Raw genomic sequence first — 26628 nt, forward strand, 5'->3', positions numbered from 1 at the left:
CCTATGCGTGTTCATATGCGTGTATGTTGCAGCACAAAGTTGAACAAAAGCAGCAACAACAACAACAGCTGCGGGCAGCGCTGCCGACAGAGCTGCAGGCAGCGCATGAGCAGCGATTTTACTTATGGCTATAACTTTCTTCAGAATTGACCTATCATGATGAAATTTGGCACACGGACACATTAGTACTAACTGGATGTACCTACCAAAAATTTAAATTCCGAGAATTACGGAAGTTATAAGAAAAAATACGAATTGCGGGGGAGTGGGGGGGTGTATCAGAAAAAATAACCTTGATACCAATTTTGGTTATCCTAGCTCTTGTACTTACTGAGATCCTTGCGCTCATACAGACAGACGGACAGACGGACATGGCTATATCGACTCGTCTTCTCATCCTGATCAAGAATATATATACTTTGTGGGGTCTGCCACGCCTCCTTCTGTGTGTTACATACATGCGCACAAAACTAGTATAGCCTTTCACCCTTTGGGTACAGGCTATAAAAATACTGCATATTTTTATGTCACAGCTTATTTTATGCACTTTTTTATGGAATGGTACTTCAATGTTGCGTTCTTTATAATTTTATGCTTTTGATCTGATTCTGCAACTGATTTTACAATCATTTTATTCTGATTTTTTAACTTGGAAGGTAAATTTTGGATTTGTTTGTAAAATGTTACTGGTTACTGGGCCCAATAACTATAATCCTATATTAAACGTGAAATTTAGAACTTTCAAATAGTATGAAAATGTTCGTTTAAGGCATTATAGTTTCATTGCAAAGACGAAAATATGTACGGCATAAAATAAGTTGTGGGCCACTGTATGTATATGTCTGTGGGAGGCAGTTTATGAGCGCAGCGCTCTCGTTAGGTAAAGTGTTCGATAATTAAATCAAATTGTAAATCCCAGCGGGTGGGCAACTGTCAGTGAACGTTTTTCCACACACGTGTCAAAATTAACACTCTAATTAGGAGCGGCAAAAGTCAGAACAGACGGAGCACGGAACTTATCTGATACGAGTATTGAATCATCAAAGATTTTGCGGCTACTTGACGTTGTCCACTCCATTTTAATGATGTTGTTGTTTTTGTTTTTGTTTATTAGCCGCCAAATCAGATGCAACACGATTGTCGACAGCCAGATATTTGCATATACAAATACGAGTGTAAACAAAAACAAATCGACCGGCTAAATAAGTAGTTGGTAGGAACGGCAACAGCATCGGCATCGGCATCGGCGTTTATATAGAAAGAAGTATATCATGCGTTTGCCGCTTGTTTGTTTATTCACAATGCCCGCGAATGATTTTAATTGGATTTTGATTTCGATATGTTCCGCCGCCCCGCCGCCAAAAGCCGCTGACACCGTCATCATCATCGCCATCAGCATCATCAGCATCATTGTGGCCGTTTTGTGTCTTTCCTCGACCATGCAGCCGTGAAATATTTTTAGTGGCTCTTTTTATTCTTGCCTACGAATCCGAGTATTTCGCCTAGCATTGAAAATATTTCTGCTTGACATCTAATTTGGTCTGTGCTATTATAAATATTATTAGTTTTATAATGCATGCAGCTGTTGACACGGGGCGTATGCGCAATGCTGGACATTTCAACGCCATAAATATGGCAATTGTTATTGTAATTAAATAATTTGTTGCGCTTCTCGGACACTAAGTGAGTGCGAACAAAAAGCTGTTTGCAACGTAAATCAATTTTATGATCTATCCACAAAAGGTCTTTGGGAACAAAATCTCTGTTTCTTATGGAATTCTTGACTTCTTTCCTATCGCTGACGTAGCTGCCGATTATTCTTTGTTTTCTCTTTACTTCTTGGCGCTTTTTGTTGTTGTTGTCGTTGGCTTTTTTGTTTTAGATATTGTTGCTGCTGTTGTTGTTGTTATTGTAGCGCGCCTTGGCTTTCTTCATTAGTGTGTTTCACTGGGCACCTTGCCAAACATTTTCAGAAACAAATTGTCGTCGCGCTCGACAACATTCCGAGCGCTTACTGCCGCCCTAGCCTCGACGCCGACCCACTGTAACACTCTCACACTGTCACAGTGTCACAGTGTGCCAGCGTACCACTGTGCAGGCATATTTTTAATTAAAAAACAGACAGTCATACTCATAGGACACATTGGAGCGAGTGGCTGCCCAAAGATACTTTGGCTTGGCCCTCACATTAGCCGCCGCTGTCGATGCTGCTTAAAAACTGAACACGAGTATCTTACGCATGCATTTGCATCTGTTCGCTGCTTTCTAGTGCAGCTCCCATGGGTCGTGTGTGTGTGTATGTGTGTTTATTTGATGGCCTGATGTCTGACAACATGTGTACGCGTGTGTCCCTCCTCTGCCCCGTCCTTTGCCAAAACACCACCGTAGTCAGCTGCCAGCGCCTTCTATTCGTCTCGATCGTTTGTTGGTCGATGTTCATTTCACAATCGCTTTTGCATACCCTCTAAATGAAATTATCATACTTTCCTACAGATACTTGAATCTAAAAAATCATTTTTCGATATCAATAAATGTTCTAATTCAATATTATATATTATTCTCAGATAAATAATATTTTTTTATTTAATTTATATTAGTGTTATACTACAAAATCTTGTTAGAGTATATATTTGAGCATAAAACAACATTTTTGTGTATAGTATTGTGAAGCTCCCTCTTCTTTTTGCCTGATGTATATGTAATTCAGGTTAACATTTTGAAGTGGTTTGATTAACTTTAAATGAAACTTTTGATAAATGAAATTATTAGACTCTCTTCGTATTCACTTATTTGCCATTATTAAGTTTGATCATATAACGGTATATACGCGTATGTATTTGGAAACATAGTGAGAAATGTAATGCTTAGATGCAATATTGGAATAGGGTATTACAAAAGAGCTTTAATCCAATTAAAGACCCATTTTTGCCAATTTTTCTTAGTTTTTCTTTTGTGGCATTTCTGGCGCATGTTTCAACATGAAGACGGCGCGGGTTGGGAAAACATGAATTAAATTAAAAATAAAACTGCAGAAAATTGTAATTAAATAACTAAAACAAAAATAAGCATTCAAGCCGCTGGCAAAAACTATTGTGTACAAAAATAAATAAAACACGAAGAGACATCCATGCATGCTACATACATACATACGAGTACATATGTACATATGCACATAGATGCATACACATACTTGTAATTGTGTACGTATATTTGTATATGAGAGTGTATGCGCAACGTCAGGCAAACAGCGGCGTTGAGGATGAACGAGAAACTTGCTAGCAATGCAAAACGAACGAGTGCCCAGAATATTTGAAATTTTCGTAAGTGCGCCAACTACTGTTGTCATATGCCGCCCTTTCCTCCGTCACCCCGCACCACCCCAAAACCCCAAAACCAAACTGAGAATCTGTATGCAGTGCATATTGTGGGGTGGTACGTATTTGCGTTCAAAAAATTTGGAAAAGGGAAATTCCGTTTGGTTTCGTTTCGTTTTGCAAAGGCCGCAAAAGATGGCTAAAGAATATTTTCACTGCCACGAAACAGAATCTAATCCAACTCCTAATGCTCAACCTCGCCACAGACACAAAAATACACACTTTCATTCAAACATACTCGTACAAAAGCAGACATATGTATGTACATACATATGTACTATATAAGCCTCTGTGCAGCCGATGTTGATGCGGATTCTTCAATTCGTGAATTGCAAAAAATTGACAATTGCATGATGGGATTCACGAGTTTGGAGCCTGCATTACTCCAAGCACTACAGTCAGCCATTCAATCAGTCAGACTGACAGTCAGTCAGCCAGTCAGTCAGTCAGTCAGTCAGTCAGTAATCATTTTGCTTGGCAGACAATCGATCAATGACCACCACCCCTTTTACCATAACGCTAAGCCAGCGCGTTGCTCTTGTCACTTAACTCATACTTTTTGATTGTGTTATACATTCCTATATATCTGTATATATCTATCTGTATCTTTATTCGCATCCCGCATACAAGCTCTATGCGTTACGTTGCTTTCGCCCCCTCTGATTCGTCGTGCGTCTCGTTTTTGGTTTGCTACTTACATATACATATGAATGAGTTTGTTTCTATTGTTTTTTTGTTGCTTTTGCTTTTGGGTCTCTTTTTCGATTTTATGCGCACATCTTTAAGCATTTGTGTTTTGTTCAGTTTTTTCGTCAACGAAACGAATCAAAAAAAAAGAAAGAAGAAGAAGAAAGATGCAGACAAATATTCTTTTACAAAACAGCAATCATACAAAACTTTTTGCAGATTTTTGATTTTGTACCCCCATCATCACCACCACTACCACAACTACAACAACAACAACAACAACAACAAGCATCATCAACAACAACAAGAACAACAAGAACAGCACCAGCAACTGCGTCAAGTGCGATGGCAGCCATTAATACGGTAAGTACGCGATCTAAAGCAATGCCAACAACAAAAATAATATGAACAACAACAGCAGGTGAACAACAACAGCGACAACAACAACAAAAACAACAAAGCACCCCATTTTTCTGTGCAATCATTCATAAAGTCCAATAATATATAGCATATATATATATACATATACATATACTTGTACTTAGTATATTCGTCTCTCCTTCTCTATTTAAACATAAATATCATTTATTTATAACATTTAATTGCTTGTATGTGTGCGATTGTGTGTGTGTATATATACATATATGTATGTATATATAAGTACGATAGCTTAGATATTACTCATGCGCCATGTTGCATGGCAGCGCAAATGAAACGCTCATTAAAATTGAATGCAAACTGTATAAGTGCCATAAAATAGTTAAAATAAGAGAGCTAATCAAATATTTAACTCAAAACATTGCGCATACGCCATGTAATACATTGAAACACTCAAACAACAAAATTGCGCAATTTGTGATAATTGCGTGCCAAAAACTGCCATAATTTAACAGTTCAAAGGCACCCATACATAAATACATAGTTACATACATACATGGGAATATACACATACATGAAATGCCTAAAAAATTAAATTGAAATAAACAGACAGCTATGGTAGTGTACTGAGAGATCGGCGTATAGACGACGACGTTGATGAATCTGTTATTGATGATGACGAAGCCATTGGGTTGCCTAGCCTCGTTCCACCTCTCCTCGTCTGGCCTCGTCTCGCCTCGCCTCGCCCCGCCCCGCCCCGCCCCGCCCCGCCCCGCCCCGCCCCGCCCCACCTTTGTGTGCGTAAACGTTTTGGAAGACATGTGTTTCAGCTCATTTTACTAATAAGCAAAAGCCGATGACAAATTGCCAAGCAGGGCACATTAAAGTTGTGCGTTGACATTTAGTATGCACTTAAGGCTGTCGATTATGTATCCAAGTACACAGGACACACGGCATTTCATTTTTGACTTTATTATTATTATTTGCTGAAGGAGTTGCCTGCTGATTTGGAAATATAGTAAACAAGAGTCACTTCTAAAGTCAGCCAAATATTGGACAGTTTAAAACAGGATTAATGAAATTCAAACAGTGTTAGTTATCTGTCTTTAAACAGAAAATACAACACATGTAAAATGAAAGGGTTGCCAAAACCTCAGCGGCATAAGCGCTAAGTCCTCGTTTTCCTAAGGATCTTAATGGCCCCGTTACTAGTTGCTGAACAAAATAATATAAATTGCTCCGCAAAGTCCGGGACCCAGAGGCTCGTCAATGAAATGGCGAGCCGGCAGTCAAGTCTGCGCTTCATCTTTTCCACGACCTCGTCGATGCGGTTATTACACAATTTTTGGAGTGACATTGACATTTGATTGACACGTGAATCATGCAGTAAAAATAAATCAACGCATGTGAGTGCGTGCGTGTGTGTGCGTGTTTGTGTGTGTGTGTGTGTGTGTGTGCGCGTTCGAGCTATGTGAATAATGCAGCAGGTAATCTTGGCGGCATGTCGTAACAGGATATGCGGACATGTTGCTGTTGTCATTGCTGGCATCTGGCAGCTGGGCCTTTTAAATGATGCCACAATGCGTACATCCGCGAATATCATCAGCACACTGAAGATAGTACATGAGCATAAATCTTCCAGCTCGTGAAAGAAAAAAAGCTGTATTTCATACATTCAATGATTTAAGATTCGCATAATTTATGGCTAAGCACAGTAAATACCAAAGAAGTTGGGCAAACAGTTACAGCTGACTCGAGATAGGGTGATCCATTCTTGATTGTTACAGTTAAGAGCAGCGCGATCAAATAAATAGTATTCACCAACGTTCAGTCATTACAACTCAACTTAACCGAAAGTGTTGATAATGTACTTACTCATGATTGAATTTTTATAAATCAAACATTGGATTCGAAGCAAAAGAGTCGAAAGAGTCTTATTTATAAATTATAATTGATTATCTTGTTATCTTGAATATTGCAATTATATTACGGCAGGTTTTTCTACAAGCATTTGGATAAATAACAAACGAAAAGGGAAAATGAAATACTTGTATATTGTAATTGTTTTAACAAGGAATTGTAATTTTAATTACATAAAACAACTCTCTGGCAGCTGGTCAAGTTGGACATTTCAGCAACAGCATTTATTCGTATATTCTTAATTTAAGGTTTAATGAAAATAAAAGACGACTTGCAGCTGGCGAGCAAAATGTTCAACTCGCTATTTACAAAATCGTTATGTGTATTACAAACTCAATGCACGTAATTTTACATTTAATGCGCTTCAATATATACAAGGTGGCAGGGCGCACTTAAATTGTTTCGTAGACCCTGCAAGGTTATCGTAATAGTCGCAGGAAAACATTTACGAGTGACGATGGGCGGAAAGCTCGTGCTGAGTGGCCACCCTAATGTTGGGTCTAGTGAAAGACCCATCTGTAGAAAATTTAAAATAAACAATCTTGGTTAGGTTGGCATTAACAAAACACAGCCACTTGTGGCTGCCGCTGCTTATTCAGTATTTGCTGCTTTTGTTGCTCCAATTCGCCCCGCCAGAGTACGGCAGAGACTTTATACATACTATATTATGGGTGTTCTGTTTTTTTTTTTTTGTATTTATTTTTTATATCTTGTTATTTTCCGTGGCAAAGAAATTAACAATAACAAAATGTTTATTTTTCGACACGATTTTTATGCGTTTCTCGCTCTGATTTATGCCCCGACTTCGTCGCAGGTCTTGGGATTGTTTCCAGAGGAGGCTTTGCAGTAACAGCAATAGCAACAATATTCACTGGCATTTTATTTATTTGCACTTGTTATTCCACTTTCTGCTGTTGTTCTTTTTTTTTAATTCCTAATGCTGCCCAATCGCAGGCTACATTAAATTGGCATTTGTTTCAGCTTATAAAGCTTTAATTGCCTCACACCTCATGTCCATTTGGCAAATGGCATCATAAACGTAACCTAGGCCAGTGTACACCGCAGTTAGTGAGTGTGTCTGGTCGTTTTGGTCGTCTGCATTGTGAATTATGGCCCCATTTTAATTGCATTTAAATTAATACAAGAGTACACGGACACACAATGAGGCAGCATCAGTCAGAGAATTTCAAAAGGCTGCCTAAAAATACAGACGGGCTAGACGGATTAGATGGGGGGCCATTGTTGTATGTTGTTGGACGTAAGATATCAAGAGCATTGGGTGAGGTGCCAAATTTATATGAAACTCATAAGCGAAATATTTTACATTTGTTTTGGTGCCCGAATTACGGCGCACTTGCCATTTGCCGTTTTCCGTCCGATATAGTTGCCTGGGCCACTTGGCGTATACTTAACTTCCATGTTTACTTTGAGAAGTGCTCCTGTATGTGTATGCGTTTGTATAATGTGTGTGTGTGTGTGCATATTGCATGGATACTTGGCAAAATAGCTCAAAGTGAAATGCATTTAAATTCAATTAATTATGCGAAGCGTCAGCCATTAGGCGACAGTTGCTGTAAATTATCAATAATCTCAACTAATCCCACATGACAGGCGCTTTTGGCATCCATGCTGTGCGCTATATAAAATGTGGCTAAACTTACACACGCACACATAAGTACACACACGAGTATATGTACATATACATAGATAAATGTTAGACAAAGTGTTGTCAGTGCCTTCAGTTCATGACTATTTCATCTTTCATAAGTCTCTCCACCCGCAGGTACCAAAGAGCATTCATCTGCCATTGACAAGTCTAAGCACGCCACGTGTGTTGATGTGCAGTGCCTCTGTGGGCACTGAGGGTTCCGTGACACTTCAGCTGAGAGATGCGAGCGCCTTGGATGCGGTAGCTACAATTAGCAAATCAACAACAACGGCCACAGCGGTCAGCCAAACAAATGGCGTCACAGCAACAGCAGCAACAACAGTGGCAACAGTGGCAACAACAACGACCTCGGCGTCGTCGGCATTAGAAAATGCATTGACCATTGGCTATCCGGATCCGGAAATGTTGGCTGATGTTTTGGGAACCATACAGACAGCCTGTAAGTACTTAAGCACTTGTCCATAATGCGCTCGGGGCTACAAATATTCCGACGTGATATACATACATATAGAAATAGTGACTTCTTTAAGTGCTTATCCATAAATTTGTATACAAGTATTGTTATAGATATTATTGTTAGAATATCTCTTGTTTCATTGCAGCGCTCAAAAATAACCACAATAGCGCAGCAGCAGCAGCAGCATCAGCAACTCAAAGCAATACAGCGACCGTAAACGTAGCAACAACGACTGGCAGCCATCTCAGCAATCCCAACAAGATAACGATAACGCGACGCACCACAAACGCCACGAGTAGCAGCAACAACCACATTAGCGGTGGTAGCAGTAGCGGCAGCAACAGGATAACTGTCCAAACGGTCTCCACCTCCACAAACACCAGCAGCAAGACAAACACCAGCTACATCAAGAACTGTCTGATTCGCAGCAGCAGCTGCAGCAATACAGCCACCAATGTCACCACATTGGCGCAGATTATGAGCAACAGCAGCACGAGCAGCGCAGCCAGTCTCCTCAATCAGCACAACAATAACAGCAACTGCAGCAACAGCAGCAACTTCAGCAACGCCTCATCGGTCGGCAGCAGTGTCAGCATTGCCAGCAGCAACAGCAACGGCAGCAGCAGCAACAGCAGCAGCAACGACAGCACTGTCAGTAGCAGCAATCATAGTTTGAGTTTTAAGAGCAACGGTAAACATGTTCCTGGCGTTAGCGTAACAACAACTGCAACAACAACTACAGCATCCACAGCATCGGCAGCCACAAACACACCAACAGCGGCGGGCAGCGGCGCACCCAAGAAGAGCCGCCCAAAAATATCCTCCCCGACCCGCCACGGACCACAACAGTGTCAGGTGCGTATTGAAACATTGGTCGAGGTTGGAGGTTTTTGGTTTTCGGTTTTCGATGTTTGGTCTTTGCGGTTTAATAGCTGATTTATTGGTGGCCACTTGAAAAGCTTTAAAATGGATGTCGGTCTCTGTGCGTGCGTAAGTATATGAGCGCAATATTTATAAACAGACATTAAGGTCGTGAAAGGCAGGGGGATGGGTGGGCGTACAGGTAGGAGTACGTAAATGCGCTCGTAAAAGGCAGCAGTCGCCAGTGCCACTTGGAGGAATATGTTATGGTGGAAGCCAATAAAACACGCTAATTGAGCGAAAAGCCCATGTAGCTGGCATCAGCTGCGTACTCCAATACACACACACACACTCAAAGCTACATACGAGTACTATACATAGACACCTATCTACCTATACACTTTATAGAGGCATCTGAATGAATGCCCACGTGCCGACGTCAGTCTGCGCCGACTGCATATTAAATGGCCAGACGCACAAAGTACTGCCACTTCACTGTCCACCACAGTTTTCAGTTCACAGGCAGCGCTAGTTAGGCCAGAATAGGCGTACACGTTCTCCTGTTCATTTGACGAAACGACTCTTACTCATAGCTATACAAGGCCTGCAATAAATAGTCTTAAGCTGGTCATATAATGAATAGCGTCTTACGTATTTCAAGAGTTGAAAGTTATGCAAATACTTCAATGAAAACGGTGACTGACTAAAAATAGTGAAGCCTAGTTTGTTTTGGATTTGAAATTGGAAGTTATATTTGATTGGTGACATAAAATTTAGTTTTGAACACAAAAAGGATCAGACTGCTAACGATCTTAACGCATTTAGATCGAACTTTGTCCAATAAAACTAAACAATATCCAGTCCAGCACCAGGCTACTATTAAATTCTATAAGTTAAACACGATGTATGTATTGTACAGTTTCGAGAAGGTCAGGCAACATATTGCAGCAGGTTTCAAGATACACCAAATAAATTATGTAAATCGAGGCACATACAAGAAGAAAATCGTTATGGGCCAAGACAATGGTTCTTCTTGCTCTCAAGAACATTAATAGTTAGGGGAAAAACGAAATAACAAAGTTGGCACATAAAAGCGCCGTCCAAACGCCGTCCAAAGTAGTTTCGGTAGGCTGTGGGGCAGCATTTTAACGACCCCAGCAAGTACATATAGTATATTGAGCCAAATATTACGCATACGCAGTGCGGCTCATTAAAATAGCCAAAGCAAAAGCAGCCGCTACAGCCGCAGCAATTTCAATTATGTGGCCCAACACTAATTACATTTCACTCTGCCTATGTACAATTGTAGATTTGTAGCAAGATTTTTGGAAATGCCTCGGCGCTGGCCAAGCACAAACTGACGCACAGCGACGAACGGAAATACATTTGTACGCTCTGCTCGAAGGCATTCAAGCGACAAGATCACCTGTGAGTACGGGAGGGGGAGAATGCGAGGCTGGGTATAGAGCACTAAAAGCATTTCTTGCAGAAACGGACACATGATGACCCATCGGAACAAAAAGCCCTACGAGTGTAAGGCGGAGGGTTGCGGCAAATCCTATTGTGATGCGCGTTCCCTTCGCCGCCACACCGAGAATCATCATGGCGGCATTGTGACGCCCTCGAACCAGTCGCTCTCACCCACCACCAACTCCAGTGGCGGCAGTAGCAGCAGTGTGGCCACCAGCTCGCTAAGCCTCTCTCCGGCTACAGCAAGTGGCGATGCCAGCTCCCCAGATGGCGCCACCTGCATTCGCACCTACATCTCTTCGGGCGGCACGGTCGTGGATGCTGCGACAGGTATCGCGCTTTCCGAGGAGCAAATCAAAGCCATGAACTTGCCCGTAAAAACAGGCGTTACGCTGCTTTCGCCCACAACGTCGACGTCATCGAATGCATCGTCCTCATCTTCGTCGTTATCCTCATCCTCGAGCAGCGGCCCTCTGCTCGCCAGTTCGCCCACTATTACGCTCAGCGATGGCGCCACGCTCGAGGGTGAGGGGTTGACGCGTGAGCAGCTGGACCTCATTAGCAAGATAATGCAGCAGACTAAGCAGACCAGCGCTCAAGTCACCGTGTCGTCCCCAACTAGCGTCAATTCCTACAAGATAAATACGGAGACGGCGCCAACACAGTCCCGACCGCGCACCTGGAACATGCAACTGGTAAGTGTGTAGTCTAAATACTTAATACATGAATAGTATACAAGTATATACTCTGTACACATTCCATATACTACTATACACACTATGAGCTTAGAATGATCAGCGAGAACACTGGATCTACAAGAACGAATTAGGATGTCAATTAGTTATTTCACGGCAAATGCAACTAATGTTTAAACTAATAATTAGAAATCAATGTGCTTTGTTTCTGAATATATTCCATATATATCATATTGTACATTATCAGAGTAAAAATGCACATTCTTCGCTATTTATATCTTAAGAATATAGTATGTTGATCTCACTCTGGAACGTAAGGGTACTTACGTGGCTTCGCAAGCAAGTACTTGACAATTATCGGATAATTCATTTACAAAATAAGAGTTTTAAGTCGCGGTCGGGATGCAGTTGCGAACATTTAAAGTGACCTTTCTATGGTTGCTGGATGATTGTGAATCGTCTTGGATGTAATATGGTGGTGGCATATTACTACACTACACAGTACCATACACAGTAATATTTTCGCACTTGGTGTTGCATCATACTTTAAGAAGATTTAGATTTAAATTCACGGAAGTGACTCTGGCTTGAAATCTTTTTGATTTGTGGATCCAGCAGGACTTTTGAAGTCAACCCTGAATAATTTATTAACAAATATTTAAATTGGGTGTAATTTAAAATAAAGATTGTAGAGATCCTGAAATAAATAAATATTTGTTTCATGAAAAACGGCCAGTGTGACCATACCACTCCATATAAAGACTCGTATACTTATCTATTTCAATTTGGATGCCATATTCATTTCAACAGTTGATCTTGTTCAATGAAAAATAAAACGACGATTCTGTTATTTGGGTTTTTTCGTAGCTTAAAGTAACATTTAGATATTTGTATTAGATGCACTCTTTGAGCTGCGAATGGCTGTAAGCACATAATACATACATGGTTGTACGAATACAAACACATGTGTATACCATCTGTATAAAAATTTTAAGGCCTGTCTGTATATGTTGTCCAAGCTTTAGTATCCCTCTTCTTCTTGACTTCTTGACCCACTATCGGGTTATGACCTGATCATCTTTAGGATCATCATTAGGATCATCTTTACAGTGTGTTCATACAATCTCTGATTATATTTTCCACCCCCTTTACTTAAATTCTCAAACCAAAATTGATCTTATGAAATCTGTTAATATCAGCATCTTTTTTATTTCGACTCAGAATGGATATTAAAAATCTTTCATCGCTATGTGTCTTCTAAAGATAGATTTTATGAAATTTAGTTAAATCTTATGAATAGGTCGAGTTACTTTGTACTTTGTCTATCATTTGGCATTAACTTTATACAACTCCACATTTTTAAAAATGTTTCTTTTATGGTCCTACCCTGTTCATTTACAGCTGAACAACAACTCACAAAATGTCACTGTAACTGTTGAGGATGGCGCTGATTTGCTTGCCACGTCCACTGCTTCGCCCGTGGATGTCAAGGATGACGACCTTAGTCAGCAGTTAGTTGCTGCTATTAATCCGCACTTGCTTAATATTGTCAAGATTGAGAAACCTGTCGAGTGCAATCTTTGTCACCGTAAGTTCAAAAACATACCCGCCCTCAATGGGCACATGCGTCTGCATGGCGGTTACTTCAAAAAAGACCCCGATACGAAACGAAATGAGAAGAAGGACTCAAGTGGGCCGCCGTTGCAGACCGCCAGTATAGGAGTGCGTGCGTTGATCGAGGAGAAAATCATTAGCAAGCGCAAAGACATAACTAAGGTAAGTGGCGTTGAAAAACTCAAAGTGATTGTTGCGTTAGAACAATCTTGTCTTTTTAAATGTGGAATATGATGTAATTGATTTGTAAAATAATTTTTAATATCTCCCTTTCTTTCAGGGTGCCTTCGTAGTTCCTGCACCACCCAGTAGCGTAGCCAACAACACGAGCAACACCATTCGCCGATCAATTAGCGATTTGGAGAGTTTTCTCAACCCCAAAGCCAGTAGCAGCAGCCTAAGTCAGACATTGTCAAGCGGTACAACCACCACAACGGCGGTACTGCCGGCAGCCACCACTATCAAAAGCAGTAACGGCCTGAGTATACAGCAGATTGGTCTTCCCCAGAGTATTGAAATATTTAGCAGCCAGAAGCAACAAAAGACGCTGAACTTAGGCAGTGGTGCCAATACCATTACCATCACCACCAACAATGTACCTACTACGGCCACCATGGGATCGTTGGCAGCATTGACAGGCAGTGGTCAGAAGAACGGGGGCGATCCCAAGGACTCCACGCTCATCGAGCTGTTGAAACGGGGCACCCGCATAGCTGTAACTGCCAAGAAGACACAAACACAGACCCAAATCCAGACTCAGACTCAGAACCAAGCACAAACTCAAACGCAAAGCAGTACAAATTTGCTGATGACCAGCACTAGCAGTGGAGCTACCAATTCAGATCTCTCTACTATAACGACAACCCAAGCTGGGCGACAGATCATTACGAATAATAATCGAACGGTCATAATACCGTCGGACGTGCAGGTGGTCTCCACTAAGACGAAACTGAGCAACATGGGAAGCGTTGTATCCGGGGTCAGTGGCGCACGATCGTCAACGCCTGCTAGCATCTCACTTTCTGATGGTACCCCGCTCTCGCTGACCATTGCGCCCAGCCACGAGAACAATAGCGGTGGTGGTACCGGAGGGGGCGATGTCTACACCGTTACCTACACCTCCGATACATCTGACCTGTTTGATGATGCCGAGGTGTACAATGTGTCCGATACGGAAATGCTACTGCAGACCGTGGATACAATGGAGCTACTCAATGACGATGATGTCTCGCACATCAAAACCGAACATTCCGATGCCGACTTTGCGTTGATCAGCGATGCTGATAACGCCCAACTGGTCAAGCTCGAGCCTGAGTCAATTCACTGCAGTCAGACAACGGCGCTGCCCACCTTCCAGCAATTCCATTCCAAGGAGCTCATTATGCAAAACAGCTCCCAGATCCAGGCCATCGCTTCCATGCGCAGCAGCAGCACCACGCTTAACCTGCCCGCCGACCTCAAACAACAGCTTGGTGTGCTAGCTTCGCCGCTGCACTCACCTTTGGCCTATCCGACACCGCCTTCAAGCCACGAGAACGTGGCGCAATCATCACCTTTTATTGAGGATGCAGCCGCCCAGTTTGTGGACGCCAGCCAAACGTTCTTTGGCGACAAGACGGACTTTTCGCACGTCTACTTCAAGACGGACGATCAGACCCAGCAGGAGCTTAGTGACAATGAGAAAATACTTAAGCTAAAGAGCGTGCTCGAGGAGAGTACTTTCGATTCCTCGATTAAGGTCGAGGATCTACTCAATAGCACAGAAGACGACACTGAGTGTGACTTACGCGAATTCGCAGAGACGAATCTCTCGTTCCTGGATGAGGATCAGGAGTTTCTTAATGATTCCCGTAATGCCACGTCCCCATTGTCCGAATCATTTTTCACAAGTGGCATAGGATCCGCTGACGATGTCAAGCAGGTCCTACGTGAGGTGCTACCAGATGAGAATATACAATTGCAGATGAGCAGCGAACAGCAAGGCGAAAATATTATTGATCTCTACTATCTGCCCGGATTAGGCCTTCAGTCCCAAATGATGCCCAATTCTGAGGATCCATTGCTTTCTTCGTCGCCGCGGGAGTTTGGACAACAGCGACAGCTGCCCATAGCACCTGTGCAGCCGGCGGAACAGCTACCGGAGCCACTCTACCACCAGCAGATGCTTCAACAGCAGCAAACAGGTGGACAACCTCAATTAGTAGAGGCTCAAGCGCAACAGCAGGACTTTATGCTGCCACTTACAACTGCTTCGGGAGGAGGATGTTCGGCTACAAATGGAATGCAATTTGGCGCCGTCTCTAATCTTCAGCCCGTACAAAATCAGTCCCAGTTCTTAGATCCCAGCAATCAGCAGCCGATGGCGCTCAACAATCTTTTACAGCCCTTGATATATAGTGGAGGCGGTGCCGTAGTCGGTAGCAGCTTTAGCGATGGTGGCTTGGTCAGTAACATTAAACAAGACATCTCTGACGCAAAGGTCACCTTGCTGCCAGTCGATTGCAATGCCAATGCTAATCGAATCGGTACATCTGGACCTTTGGACAATAGCATGATGTATGTGGCCTGCAATAACAAACCCCTTCTATCGACTTTACCTGCCGTGGCTGTCGCTTCCACACCCGCGCCTAGCGCCACCGTGACGAACTTGCAACCACTTTCCAATCAAACCAATTCCATACTTAAGCGACGGCTGCGACCTAATGGCTCACAGGATGCGCATAATTTCTCCAAATTCCATACGCTTTCGCCTCATCGTTCCAAGCTACGGAAACCATCACGGACGCATTACACCCCAGCGCCGATCCTCAATCCGGACCGTAAAGGCACTGGCTTGTACTGCAATGTGCGCAAGCAGCTTGGTCAGGGGTTGTTCGATGTATTCGACGACGACTTTGGAGATCCTGTAGGACTCGTCGATTTCTCCGATGAGTCCAAGGTAAATTTAGGCTCAACCTATCAGGCACAAATTCCCGCTTGTCGAGCAATTCAAGAATCAGCAGACGAGGTGTTGGGTGCCGAGCTTATGTGGGATCCTAGCGTGCAGACGGACGAAAAGATACTAATGCGCTACATAGATCTCAGCAAGTCTTCAGCCGTGCCCATGGGCAGCCACTCTGAGGAGGTGGCGCTGCAAGCGCTGCTCAAGGCTCAAGGCAACTCGGCGGCTGCGGTTCTCACGCTGCTGCAGACCCAATCGAGTGCCTTCCAAATGAAGTGGAATGCTCAAGAGCTGGAACTGTTTCTGCGCGGCTTAGAAAAGCATGGCAAAGACTTTGGAAAAATTGCTAATGAAGTAAGTGTCGTCCATTATTCACATTATTTTATAATTTCATAATATTACGACGCATTCCAAGAGCTCACGAGTACCCTTTAACGATTAATTGAAATAGAAAATTTGAAAGATGAATACTGCTGTATGAGTATTTTTTAAGTCGGGAGCTGAACTAACTTGGTGTTATAGTGAAACTTTTAGGTTTCGATTTTGTATGATAAGTATTGTTATTTTAAATAATAAGGTTGGGCTTGATATTGAGTGCAAGGATGCTTCTTAGTTCCAGCATATATAGTAAGAGTGCCAAATGAGAATTGCCAGTTACTCACACAATATTTAATATTTGATTTAGCTTCTGACAAAGTCCTCGGGGGATTGCGTGCAAATGTACTACTTCTGGAAGAAACTGTGCGTGGACTATAAGGTGTCGCATTTGAAAATGGAACCTGTGACACCCACGACACCGGTGGTGGAGCAGAAGCCCTATGTCTGTGAGATAGCCGATTGTTCAGCGGTAAGTGGAGTGCTTCAGTTGCAGCAGCATGTCTAGTCCTGCACATCCACGTATAGTTATTCACGCCCACATGTCCACACTTCACCTTTATCCTCACTGGGACTCTCTGTTTATTTTCTCTCTCTTTCTTGTACATAACCATCCCGCTCAAACAACCAACCGCCCGCCCGTCCGCCCGCTCGTTCGCTCGTTCGCTCGCCCGTCATCCATTTGTAGAGCTTCAGTTCCAAGGCGGCGCTGCATGGGCATGTGCGCATTCACGCCTATGGCAGAAACACCAGCAGCAACAACAATCAGCATGCCACTTCGAACAGTTCCAACGCCCCCAACAGCATCAACAGTAGCAATGCGAACAACAGCTACGCAGGCGCGCCTCTGGCCGGCAACAGCAGCAATGCGAGTCAGGCACAAATACACGCTAACAACAGTAGTAGCATCATCAACAACAACCACAGTAGCAATGGCAACAGTAGCAACAACAACAATAGCAATGCCAATATTTCCAATAGCGGAGGCAGCAACAGCCATGCTGCCTCCACCACATCCTCCGTGGCAAACAGCCATGCGAAAGAACCCAACAATTCCAACAATGCCAAGGACGGCGAATTCCCCTGCAAGGTGTGCGGCAAGTAAGATTCCCCCAAGCAAATTTCTACTATCAAAACTGTCAAAAAAATACAAAATACAAAAGAAAAAAAATAATGTTATCAGAAAATTCGCAAACATAGTCAACGATTTGAGTGCCCGTATTGTGTTGAGATCGTAAAGCACGTTATATCGTAATTAATTTCCATTAAAACGTACGCCATGCTGTGCCAACTGTACCTGAGTTTGACCTTTTAGTTATAAATCGCTATTATTGAACGCCATTTTTGTTTTGTTGATTCACATTTGATTTCCATATATATATTTCTCTTTCTCTCTCTTCTCTCTCTACTTATCTTTCTCTGTTTCTTGCTCTTCAATTCCTTGGTTTGCCGTAGCATTTTTATCGAACTCTTCAGTTACGTTTTATTGCGTATGACAAGTTTCCCAATCCTCGAATTTTAGTTACCTAGCGTTTCCATCAAGCGATATTAATTGTTGTTATTGTTGTTGTATTGTATTGTTCCATGATGCCAATTGAAAAACAAAAACAAAAACAAAAATCAAAACCAAACCAAAATACCAAATCAATCAAACTACACATATACTTACTACTGCATACTACTATATAACGTATATAAAACATTAACTGAATAAAACATTAAAATAAATCGAAATTTTAAAGCGAAGAGTCACAAGTCGCAAATAGACGTTACTGAAATCTGAAATCTGAATCAGCCCCCACACTCACAGACACAGAGCGCCTATAGAGAGTAGAATGCAGAAGAATTATCGGTAAGTACGGCTTATTATTTGGGTTTACTTTGCGTTCCTTTCTTTGTTTCATTTACGGCTCATTTATATATCGACTATATGTTCTCTAATTTGTCCCAAAATCGTTTGTGTTCGTTTTATTTATTCTTTCCGTCTAATCGTACAGCTCCAAATGCCATTTACAGTTAATACTTTTGTAAATACTTATGTATAACCACAAGCCACAGTATTTTGGGTTTCGGGGTGCGTTTTCAAATTTATTAATCCATTCTTAATGTGAAATCTTTATCAATATACATATAACAGTGCTTGTTGCTTCAAGCGTGATCCTCTGCAACTGAATTGGTCTCAAAAATAATGCAAAATTATAAACATGGCTCCCGGCGATCACCACTGAACGGCAGCCGCCTCTGTGATCCTATATAAATGTACTATAACATTCAAACGCACATATTAACAATTATCTTGAGCACACCCAGAGAAAATACGTATTAAATAAAACCGTTTCCATGTTAACTTAATTTAAGTGGTTTTTATTGTCAATTTTATTTACTCGTGAACTTCGTTTTCGTTATACAAGTATGTATCTATCGAGATTTCGGCACTGAGCTGCTAGATTTATCCAAAGCTTTTTTTATAATAAGTTGCCAGTTAAAGATATTTTAGTTCTATACGATATAAGTACACACACTTTTGATTCCAATCTAATAACAATTTTGGACTAATTTAAATTTCATTAATATTTGATTATAAATTGATTTTATAATAATTATCCTGTCTAAAAAAAAACGAAGCTACATTTTCAATTCAGCCTTGAATTTTATTGGTTGTCGTTTAAAACTAGTAGCTTCGTCAAAAACTTGTAAATAATAAATGATTACAAAATGTGTCCAAAATCGAAATCATAACTTATACTTTATTTGTTGCACATACTGGTACGAGCACATTAATGTGTGCAGAAAATGAACTTACTGCCTTCGACTGTTCTCTCCGTTGATTGCACCGTTAAGCCCGCTGAACATAAGTGCATATAGTATATAGCACATCCAATATGTATTTTGTAGATGGATGTAATAGCAGCAGATGTCAACTCAGAATCGAACGAGCAGAACGTTAGAGTCTCTCGAACTTAATTCCTGATTACGTATAAGCGGTTTTCTATCTTTCAAACTCTTCCCTAACAAACTTAGTTTGTATATGGATGGAAAAAGTCTTTATGTCTAGTTTCCTCATTTAATGGAACCAAGCTAAATGAAAAAATTACTTAGCTAAGCAATTCGAATAGCTTTGCTTTGTCTTTTTATATATTTGAAATTTAAAATTTGATGATCTTATAGAACTCCCAAAAAGTAAATAATGAATTGTGTTTAAGCAAAATGAACACAAAATCTGGCAGGTACTTGTATTACATTTTGCAATGTACGAGTATTTTCGTCTGGGTGTACTCATATACGTATTTTAAAAACAAGCTACTTTATTCTTGCGTTCTTTTACTTATTAACCAACTATTTTTCTGTTTTAAGTTTCCGAAACTAATCGACCAATTAACCAACCAACCAACAAACCTCTCTACTCTCCATTGTTAATAATAACAACAAAGCAATTTTAACTCCACACAAGGTTAAGTAACAGAAGAAAAAGAGAACAGTTCAACGCTTTTCTTCATACCTTTTGCATGCCGCTCTATCAACGCCAATCTATCGAAGCATGATCTATATTCTAATCTTAATGTCTATTTGTGCCTTCGTATGTATATATAAGTATTATATAATCGTACATAGCTATCTATCCATAGTCTGTTTGTGTGTAAATAGTCTCACGTTCCTCCCCACAACGTGTACGGACCACTCTAATAAAATCACTTGTCCATTTCTGCTTCTCTCTCACTCTCTTCGCAGAGTCTTCAATAAGGTCAAGAGTCGCAGTGCGCATATGAAGACGCATCGTGTTCAGGATCCCGATCAGTCGCCCAATACAAAGCAACAACAACAACAACAACAACAGCAACAACAGCAACAGCAGCATCATCAACCATCGAGCTCCAGTTCCAGCTCCAACACGGCGTCCGCATCATTAGTAGCATAGGGATCGGAAGGACCTTAATGCAGCCCCGGCAGTCATACGTACATATATTGACAATCGCGTTAAGCAAGCAGAAAGCATTGTTTACAAATCAAAGCAAACTGTTAGAATTTAATAATTAGCCCACTTCAGTTCACGCAATTAAGTAGAGAAATAAATACAGAAGAATTTATCGTGTAATATATAATTACTATTACTTACCGACAATTTTATGTACTCGTAATAGTTGATAATATTCTTCTCGAACCACACACATTTACAAGTCTCTATACAAAAGCACACACTCTTCTGTCTCTGATCCTTCTGATCCACAAGTCCTAGTCTAAGGTATTACTATAGCCATGGATTGGTAAAAGTTCAAATTGAATTGTTATTACTGTAGTAGTCAGCGGCATACCTAGATACATATATAATACATGTTTTTTCTGTTACACACACACACACACACGCATACACACGTGCATACGTACTAACAACGTATACCCTTACATGCATACATATGTATTTTTATAGTAGACGTTTTTTCTGCTCAACTCACTAAACTCGACTCGACTGTAGGCTTACTCTAATCCAATAGTAGCATGTACTTATACTTACAACTACTACTGTTAACTACACATACAAGAAGTTTTTCTACTCACATTCACACACACACACACACTCAGAGGTACACTCAAACCAACACCAACACCAACACGCACACCCACACTTACACTCACACTAATACTTTACTAGTGCGATAAATGTTTAGTGATTAAGAAAATGTCTCCATACATTATAGCTTAGGCGTAAATACTAAATATACGATACATGGATATATGATTGTTGTTCTAGTTTTAAAAGCGCAAGGCAGCAACTCCAGGTAGTTGAAATTTTACTTATTATACTTACTATTTAACTACACTACTATTGTACTTACTAATTGTACTTATACATACTATATACATAAATGGCTAAACGGAAAAACAAAACGAAACCAAACCAAACAAAAACTAAAATTGAAAATCTAGTGAAATCAAGTGATATTGAGTGAGATCAAAAAACGATTTTAGCTAAACATACAAAGTGAAACTCAAATTGAAAATTTTAACTTTTAACACTGAGAATTGTAAGCTGTACGTTGTAATTGTAAATATAGCGAGAAGTACATAGAGACTAAGTCCAGATAATTTTAAAGTTACCCTGAATGCATAAAAGACATTACAAGTAATTCAACGCGCACACACACACCCACACACACACACACACACACCCACACACACACACACATACATACCGACATACCCATTTACCATACAATTACAATTTGAAATAAATTGCTTAGACATCTAGTTTAAATTATTATATATAATATACATATATGTGTGTATATATATGTAGGGATCTTTAGTGAGTTCCCTACGAGTGAGTAAAAATCTGCTCCAGAAACTCCGTCAATAATAAGTACACCACACGTCGTCGTTTTAATCAATTGAGTACAATATTTATTCATGTGCAAATTAAATCAAATTAAATTAAAGTTTATTCATAACTTGTTCACAACGTCTGCTCGCTTCCGAAGTCAAACTCTTACTCCTAAAACGATATACTTTCTTAGACTACCCTGGACTGACCACCCCGATAGTCCGATGATTATCTGCTGGTTCAAGAGCTGCCAACCCTACATTCGGCCGTCCTGATTCATTATTCGACCCGAATGATGGAGACCACATTTTCATATACTCTGCCAGCGTATTGGTCTTTAATGGCCCTTCACCATCGCCCACTTTCTCAACAATGTACCGGCCATGTCTTAGTTTACGCGTCACAACATAAGGACCCAAGAATTTTCCCTTCAGCTTCAATCCGGCGCCAAATTGGGTACGCTTGATAGCGACCATATCATTGACTTGGTACTCTTTTTCTGGCTTTCGGGACTTGTTGAATAACTTGCGATTTTCATCTTGTATTTGTGCTATGTTCTCTTTAGCTGTCTTGCGAATATCTTCTTTCTCCTGCTGCAACTCCAAAATATACTCTTCCTCTACAAGCTTTTCTATATCACTGTCATACTTGGTTCTCATTTGTATGCCTGTCAGAATCTTAAATGGAGATATCTTAGTACTTCTCGGAGGGGTGGAATTTATAAACGATTGTACCCTACCTACATGCTTGTACCAGGCTTTCGGATCCTCTGCGCAAAGTTTGGTTAACATAGTAGTGACCACCCTATTAATTCGCTCCACCTGTCCATTACCACGCGGCACTCCTGTCGCTATCAGCAAATGTTGGATACTCTGTTCCTTACAATATTCCTCAAACACGTGTGCAGTAAATGCGGTACCTCTATCGGTGATCACGCGCTTTGGGTTTCCAAATACTTCGCCCTGTTTCTGCAACTTGTCAACCACCTCATCGGCGCCTGTACTCTTTGTTGGATAAAGCCAAACAAATTTAGAAAAAGCGTCGACAACTACTAAAACGTGGTTATATTGTTTCCTAGTCAACTCCATCGGTCCGATATGGTCGATATGATATGTTTGCAAAGGCTCATCAGATTTGTCGATTACATTCAAAAACCCTTCTTTCTTTCCAAATTTCGCGTCACTCACAATGCACTCTACACAAGACTTAACAATCCTATCTACTTTCCCTAACAACTCTGGAATAAAGTATTCTCGCTGCACTAAATCGGTAGTTCTTTTAACACCAAAATGCCCTTGACGATGAGCTGTCATTATGATTTCGTTTTCCATCCTGGTTGGTATTACAATCAATTCCTTAACTGGGTCCTTGTGCAAGATTTCATACTTCAAATAAAAGTCGTCGTAAGTACCGGACTCTAACACTTTACAAATTGCTGCTATCCACTCATCCTGACGCTGAGCTTGCTTTATTCGGTGTCTTAGTGAATCTGCCAACAATAAACAATGCACTCTACTCAATGCATCGACGTGTTTCATTTTTGTCCCTGAACGATGCTCAATTTCATAATCGAAGTCCTGCAGAAATATGGCCCAACGAGATACCTTCACTGGAACATCTTGCTTCTTCATCGTTAACGCAAAAGCATTACAGTCAGTAACGATCTTTATCTTTCTACCAAGCAAATAAACTCTCCACTTCTTAAGAGCCTGCACTATAGCGAGTACTTCAAGCTCGTATGAAGGATACTTTTCTTCAGCTGGGGTTGTCTTACGACTCATATATTCTACCGGGTGGAGACTTTGGTCCTCCGAGTCCTTTTGTAAGAGTATGGCACCATACCCATACATACTTGCATCGCAATGAACTTCTGTATAGCCCTTCTGATCAAACAGTTTTAAAACAGGGGAACAGGATAAATAAACTTTTAACTGATTGAATGCTGCTAACTCTTCCTCGCCCATTTTGAAACAAACATCCTTCTTCATCAGATTTGTCAGTGGTCTGGCAACGACAGCAAAATCCTTAACAAATCTACGGAAATAAGATGTGAGGCCCAAATAACGTTGAACTTGTTTCCGGTCTCTCGGAATTGGAAAGCTTTCAACTGCCGAAGTCTTCTCTTTAGATGGTCTTATTGTTGAATTTTCTATTATGTAGCCCAAAAAATTCACCTTGCGCTGTAACACCTGAGATTTTCCCCATTTAATGCGCAATCCTGAAATCTCTGCGAGGCACAATACCTTCTCTAACTTTCTGAGTCCTTCTTGCTCATCTTTTGATGGAATAATGATATCGTCCATATATAGGATCAATGTACCGTCGTCTATCAATGGTCTTAGAACAGCAAATATATACCTCATAAAGACCGGGGGTGAATTAGAAATCCCGAATGGTACGTAATTAAATTCATATTGTCCACTTTGTGTGACGAAAGAAGTATATTTACGAGAATCCTCATGTACCGGGACATGAAAGAAACCATTAGACAAGTCCAATGTAGTGAAAATACGTCCTTCTTGAAGTTTGAGCAAAACATCATCAATTAACACCATTGGAAAATTGTCGCGAATTATCTTCTCATTAAGTTTTCTATAATCGCAGCAAAGTCTTTTTGAGCCATCCTTCTTGGCGACAAGCACCACAGGGGAAGCGTATTCGGACACACTATGTCGAATTATCCCCTCCTTTAACCAATCCCTGATCTGCCTATCGACTTTCTCATTGTCCACGAAAGGTAAACGTCTAGGTCTTTGACGGACTGGTACTTCATCTGACAATATTATTTTCATTTCGACAGGGCTTCTTTCTGGTTTTACTGGGCTATAATTTTCTACCAATCTCCCTATTTTTGACTTCATATCACGGTTCAAATGCGACAGCTCTATTCCTCGTGAAAACTCTTCGATAACATTGGTAGACAGTATTTGACGGAACGCATTTTCCAAATCATTTATTGAACTCGCTGATTCTGAAGGCCTGGTCCCTTGAGTATCACTATGTTGAGTGAACTCTAAGTCACGGCTTCCCTTTGCCAAACTACTGCTAATTGCTTTTTCCGATGAACTGATTCCTTCCATAACCTGGCACCCTTCACTTGTCGAATGAAAGAACACTCCTTTTTTTCCTATGCTCGCACTGACAAAATCGAGAACATCACTTCCGATCACACCTTCGTACAGCGTATCATCGTCACGGACTATGTGAAAACACATTTCCAAAGGAGCATCGTCCAACTTAGTGACCACATTAAACGAACCCAATGTATAGATTTTCTTGCCTCCTATTCCGATCAATTCTTTTACATCATTTTTCAATGCAACTGGGAAAATCTTTCTGTAAACTTTCTCGCTCATCGTACAAATATCGCTGCCAGAATCAAACAATGCAGTGATCTCTATATTACCGATGGCAACATTTTTAAAAGCCCGATTGAAACTGGTCTGAGAAAATTGCTGGACATTCGACATTTTCTTCTCCCTTTCCATTCTTGGACCTTTTGCTTCGCATTGATTTGCCTTGTGGCCTAGCTGATTGCAATTGAAACACTTGACGGCATTTTCTTTGCAATCCTTTGCAATATGGTTGTTACCTCCACATTTGAAACAACGCCTATTGTCCTTGATTTGAATCGAACTATTCTCAAATTTTGATTTTGTCTTTAGTGTACTTCCTTGATTCGAACTGATCTTTTCATAAATTTTAAGTTGCTCACGAAACTCCTTGAAATTGTTTGCTTGGTATAAGCAGCTCTTGTTTTGCTTGGTATCTTGAATGCCTTCAATAATATATTCAATAATGCTTTCTTCATCTAACTGGGATTGACTTGCCAAAGTACACATACTATAGAAATATTCAATTAAGCTTTCCTTATGACTCTTCTTCCTATTTTCCAATAACTTATGGAGCTGCTTTGCTGTTAACTTTTCACTAAATTCACGTTTTAGTGCTTCCTTCAGAGAATTCCAATCATTAATACCGGATTGACTACTCAAAAATAATTTCGCTGCACCTTTTACTAATGTCCTGCCATAAACAAACTTTTGTAAATCATTCCAATTCACTGTTAAAGCATTAAGTTCAAAATCATGCAACCAATCATCAACTTCCGGAGAGCCATTGCCAGTAAATGCTAAAAGGGAATCTTCGATGTCTCTTAATGTGAACGCCATATTTACCGAACTATCCACTGCTGCTTCGTTTACTGGATTTAAAACTTGAGCGTCTTCTGTCTGTTCGTCCCCAGTTATGTTAATCGTTTCTTCATAAATAGATTCCTCGTTTTCGTCTTGATCGAATCCAAAATAGGACAATAGTCTTTCCTGTAAAACTGCTTTAGCGCCTGAATGCTTCAACTGTAACTCTTTCAATTTTTCCTTCAACTCTGCCACTGTTAAGCTTAAAATTTCGTCGCGTTGCATATTACAATATTAGCTTATTTTAAAGTCTGTGAATTAAATTTACATTAAATAAAGTTTAAGTTGAGTCCGCTTGCTTAATTTGCTACACCATGCATTTCTTCTATATGATCAATACTTGCGTATACAGACATCATATGTGAATACACACAAACAGATGGTGCTTTTTCTTCTTGGTCTTCTTTACGTCGTTCGCAGGGAATACAAGCCGCACGTGGCCGTGCGAATGGCCACTGGTATTGTTCGTCGTCTGTTGCTTTCCTCTATGTTCGCAATGCGGGCGAAAACGAATAATGTCGGTTTTCGCCTTTCTTGGTCTGTAGATCCGTCGTTTTCTCCTTTCCTTAACGTTCGCTATTCTTTCGTTCGCCTTGCACGAAAACGAATAGCGTCGTTTACATCTTCTTTACTCTTTACTTTCGTTGTTTGCTGATTTCCTCTACTTTCGCAAT

The 26628-nt window shown here is 40.8% G+C and overlaps 1 protein-coding gene across 1 annotated transcript; it reads left to right on the plus strand.

Moving 5' to 3' along the window:
* The first annotated feature begins 4327 nt into the window (after window positions 1-4327).
* LOC115625119 (serine-rich adhesin for platelets) lies at window positions 4328-21625 on the plus strand. Its single transcript, XM_030520028.1, has 10 exons — window positions 4328-4424; window positions 8143-8467; window positions 8631-9340; window positions 10656-10774; window positions 10836-11511; window positions 12913-13287; window positions 13406-16420; window positions 16752-16913; window positions 17130-17542; window positions 20171-21625. Exons 1-10 carry the CDS (start codon window positions 4407-4409, stop codon window positions 20355-20357), a joined length of 6000 nt encoding a protein of 1999 aa, XP_030375888.1. The 5' UTR covers window positions 4328-4406; the 3' UTR covers window positions 20358-21625.
* Window positions 21626-26628: the final 5003 nt, after the last annotated feature.

This window comes from Scaptodrosophila lebanonensis, unplaced genomic scaffold (genome assembly GCF_003285725.1).
Source record: "Scaptodrosophila lebanonensis strain 11010-0011.00,11010-0021.00 unplaced genomic scaffold, SlebRS2 tig00000072-arrow-pilon, whole genome shotgun sequence".
Classification (NCBI taxonomy): Eukaryota; Metazoa; Arthropoda; class Insecta; order Diptera; family Drosophilidae; genus Scaptodrosophila; species Scaptodrosophila lebanonensis.

What these genes read in the sequence shown, in the direction of transcription:
- LOC115625119 (XM_030520028.1), top strand. An exon ending in GGGAACCATACAGACAGCCT is followed by an intron (nt 8,468 to 8,630) that starts GTAAGTACTTAA and finishes GTTTCATTGCAG; the next exon opens with CGCTCAAAAATAACCACAAT. An exon ending in TTGGAAAAATTGCTAATGAA is followed by an intron (nt 16,421 to 16,751) that starts GTAAGTGTCGTC and finishes TATTTGATTTAG; the next exon opens with CTTCTGACAAAGTCCTCGGG.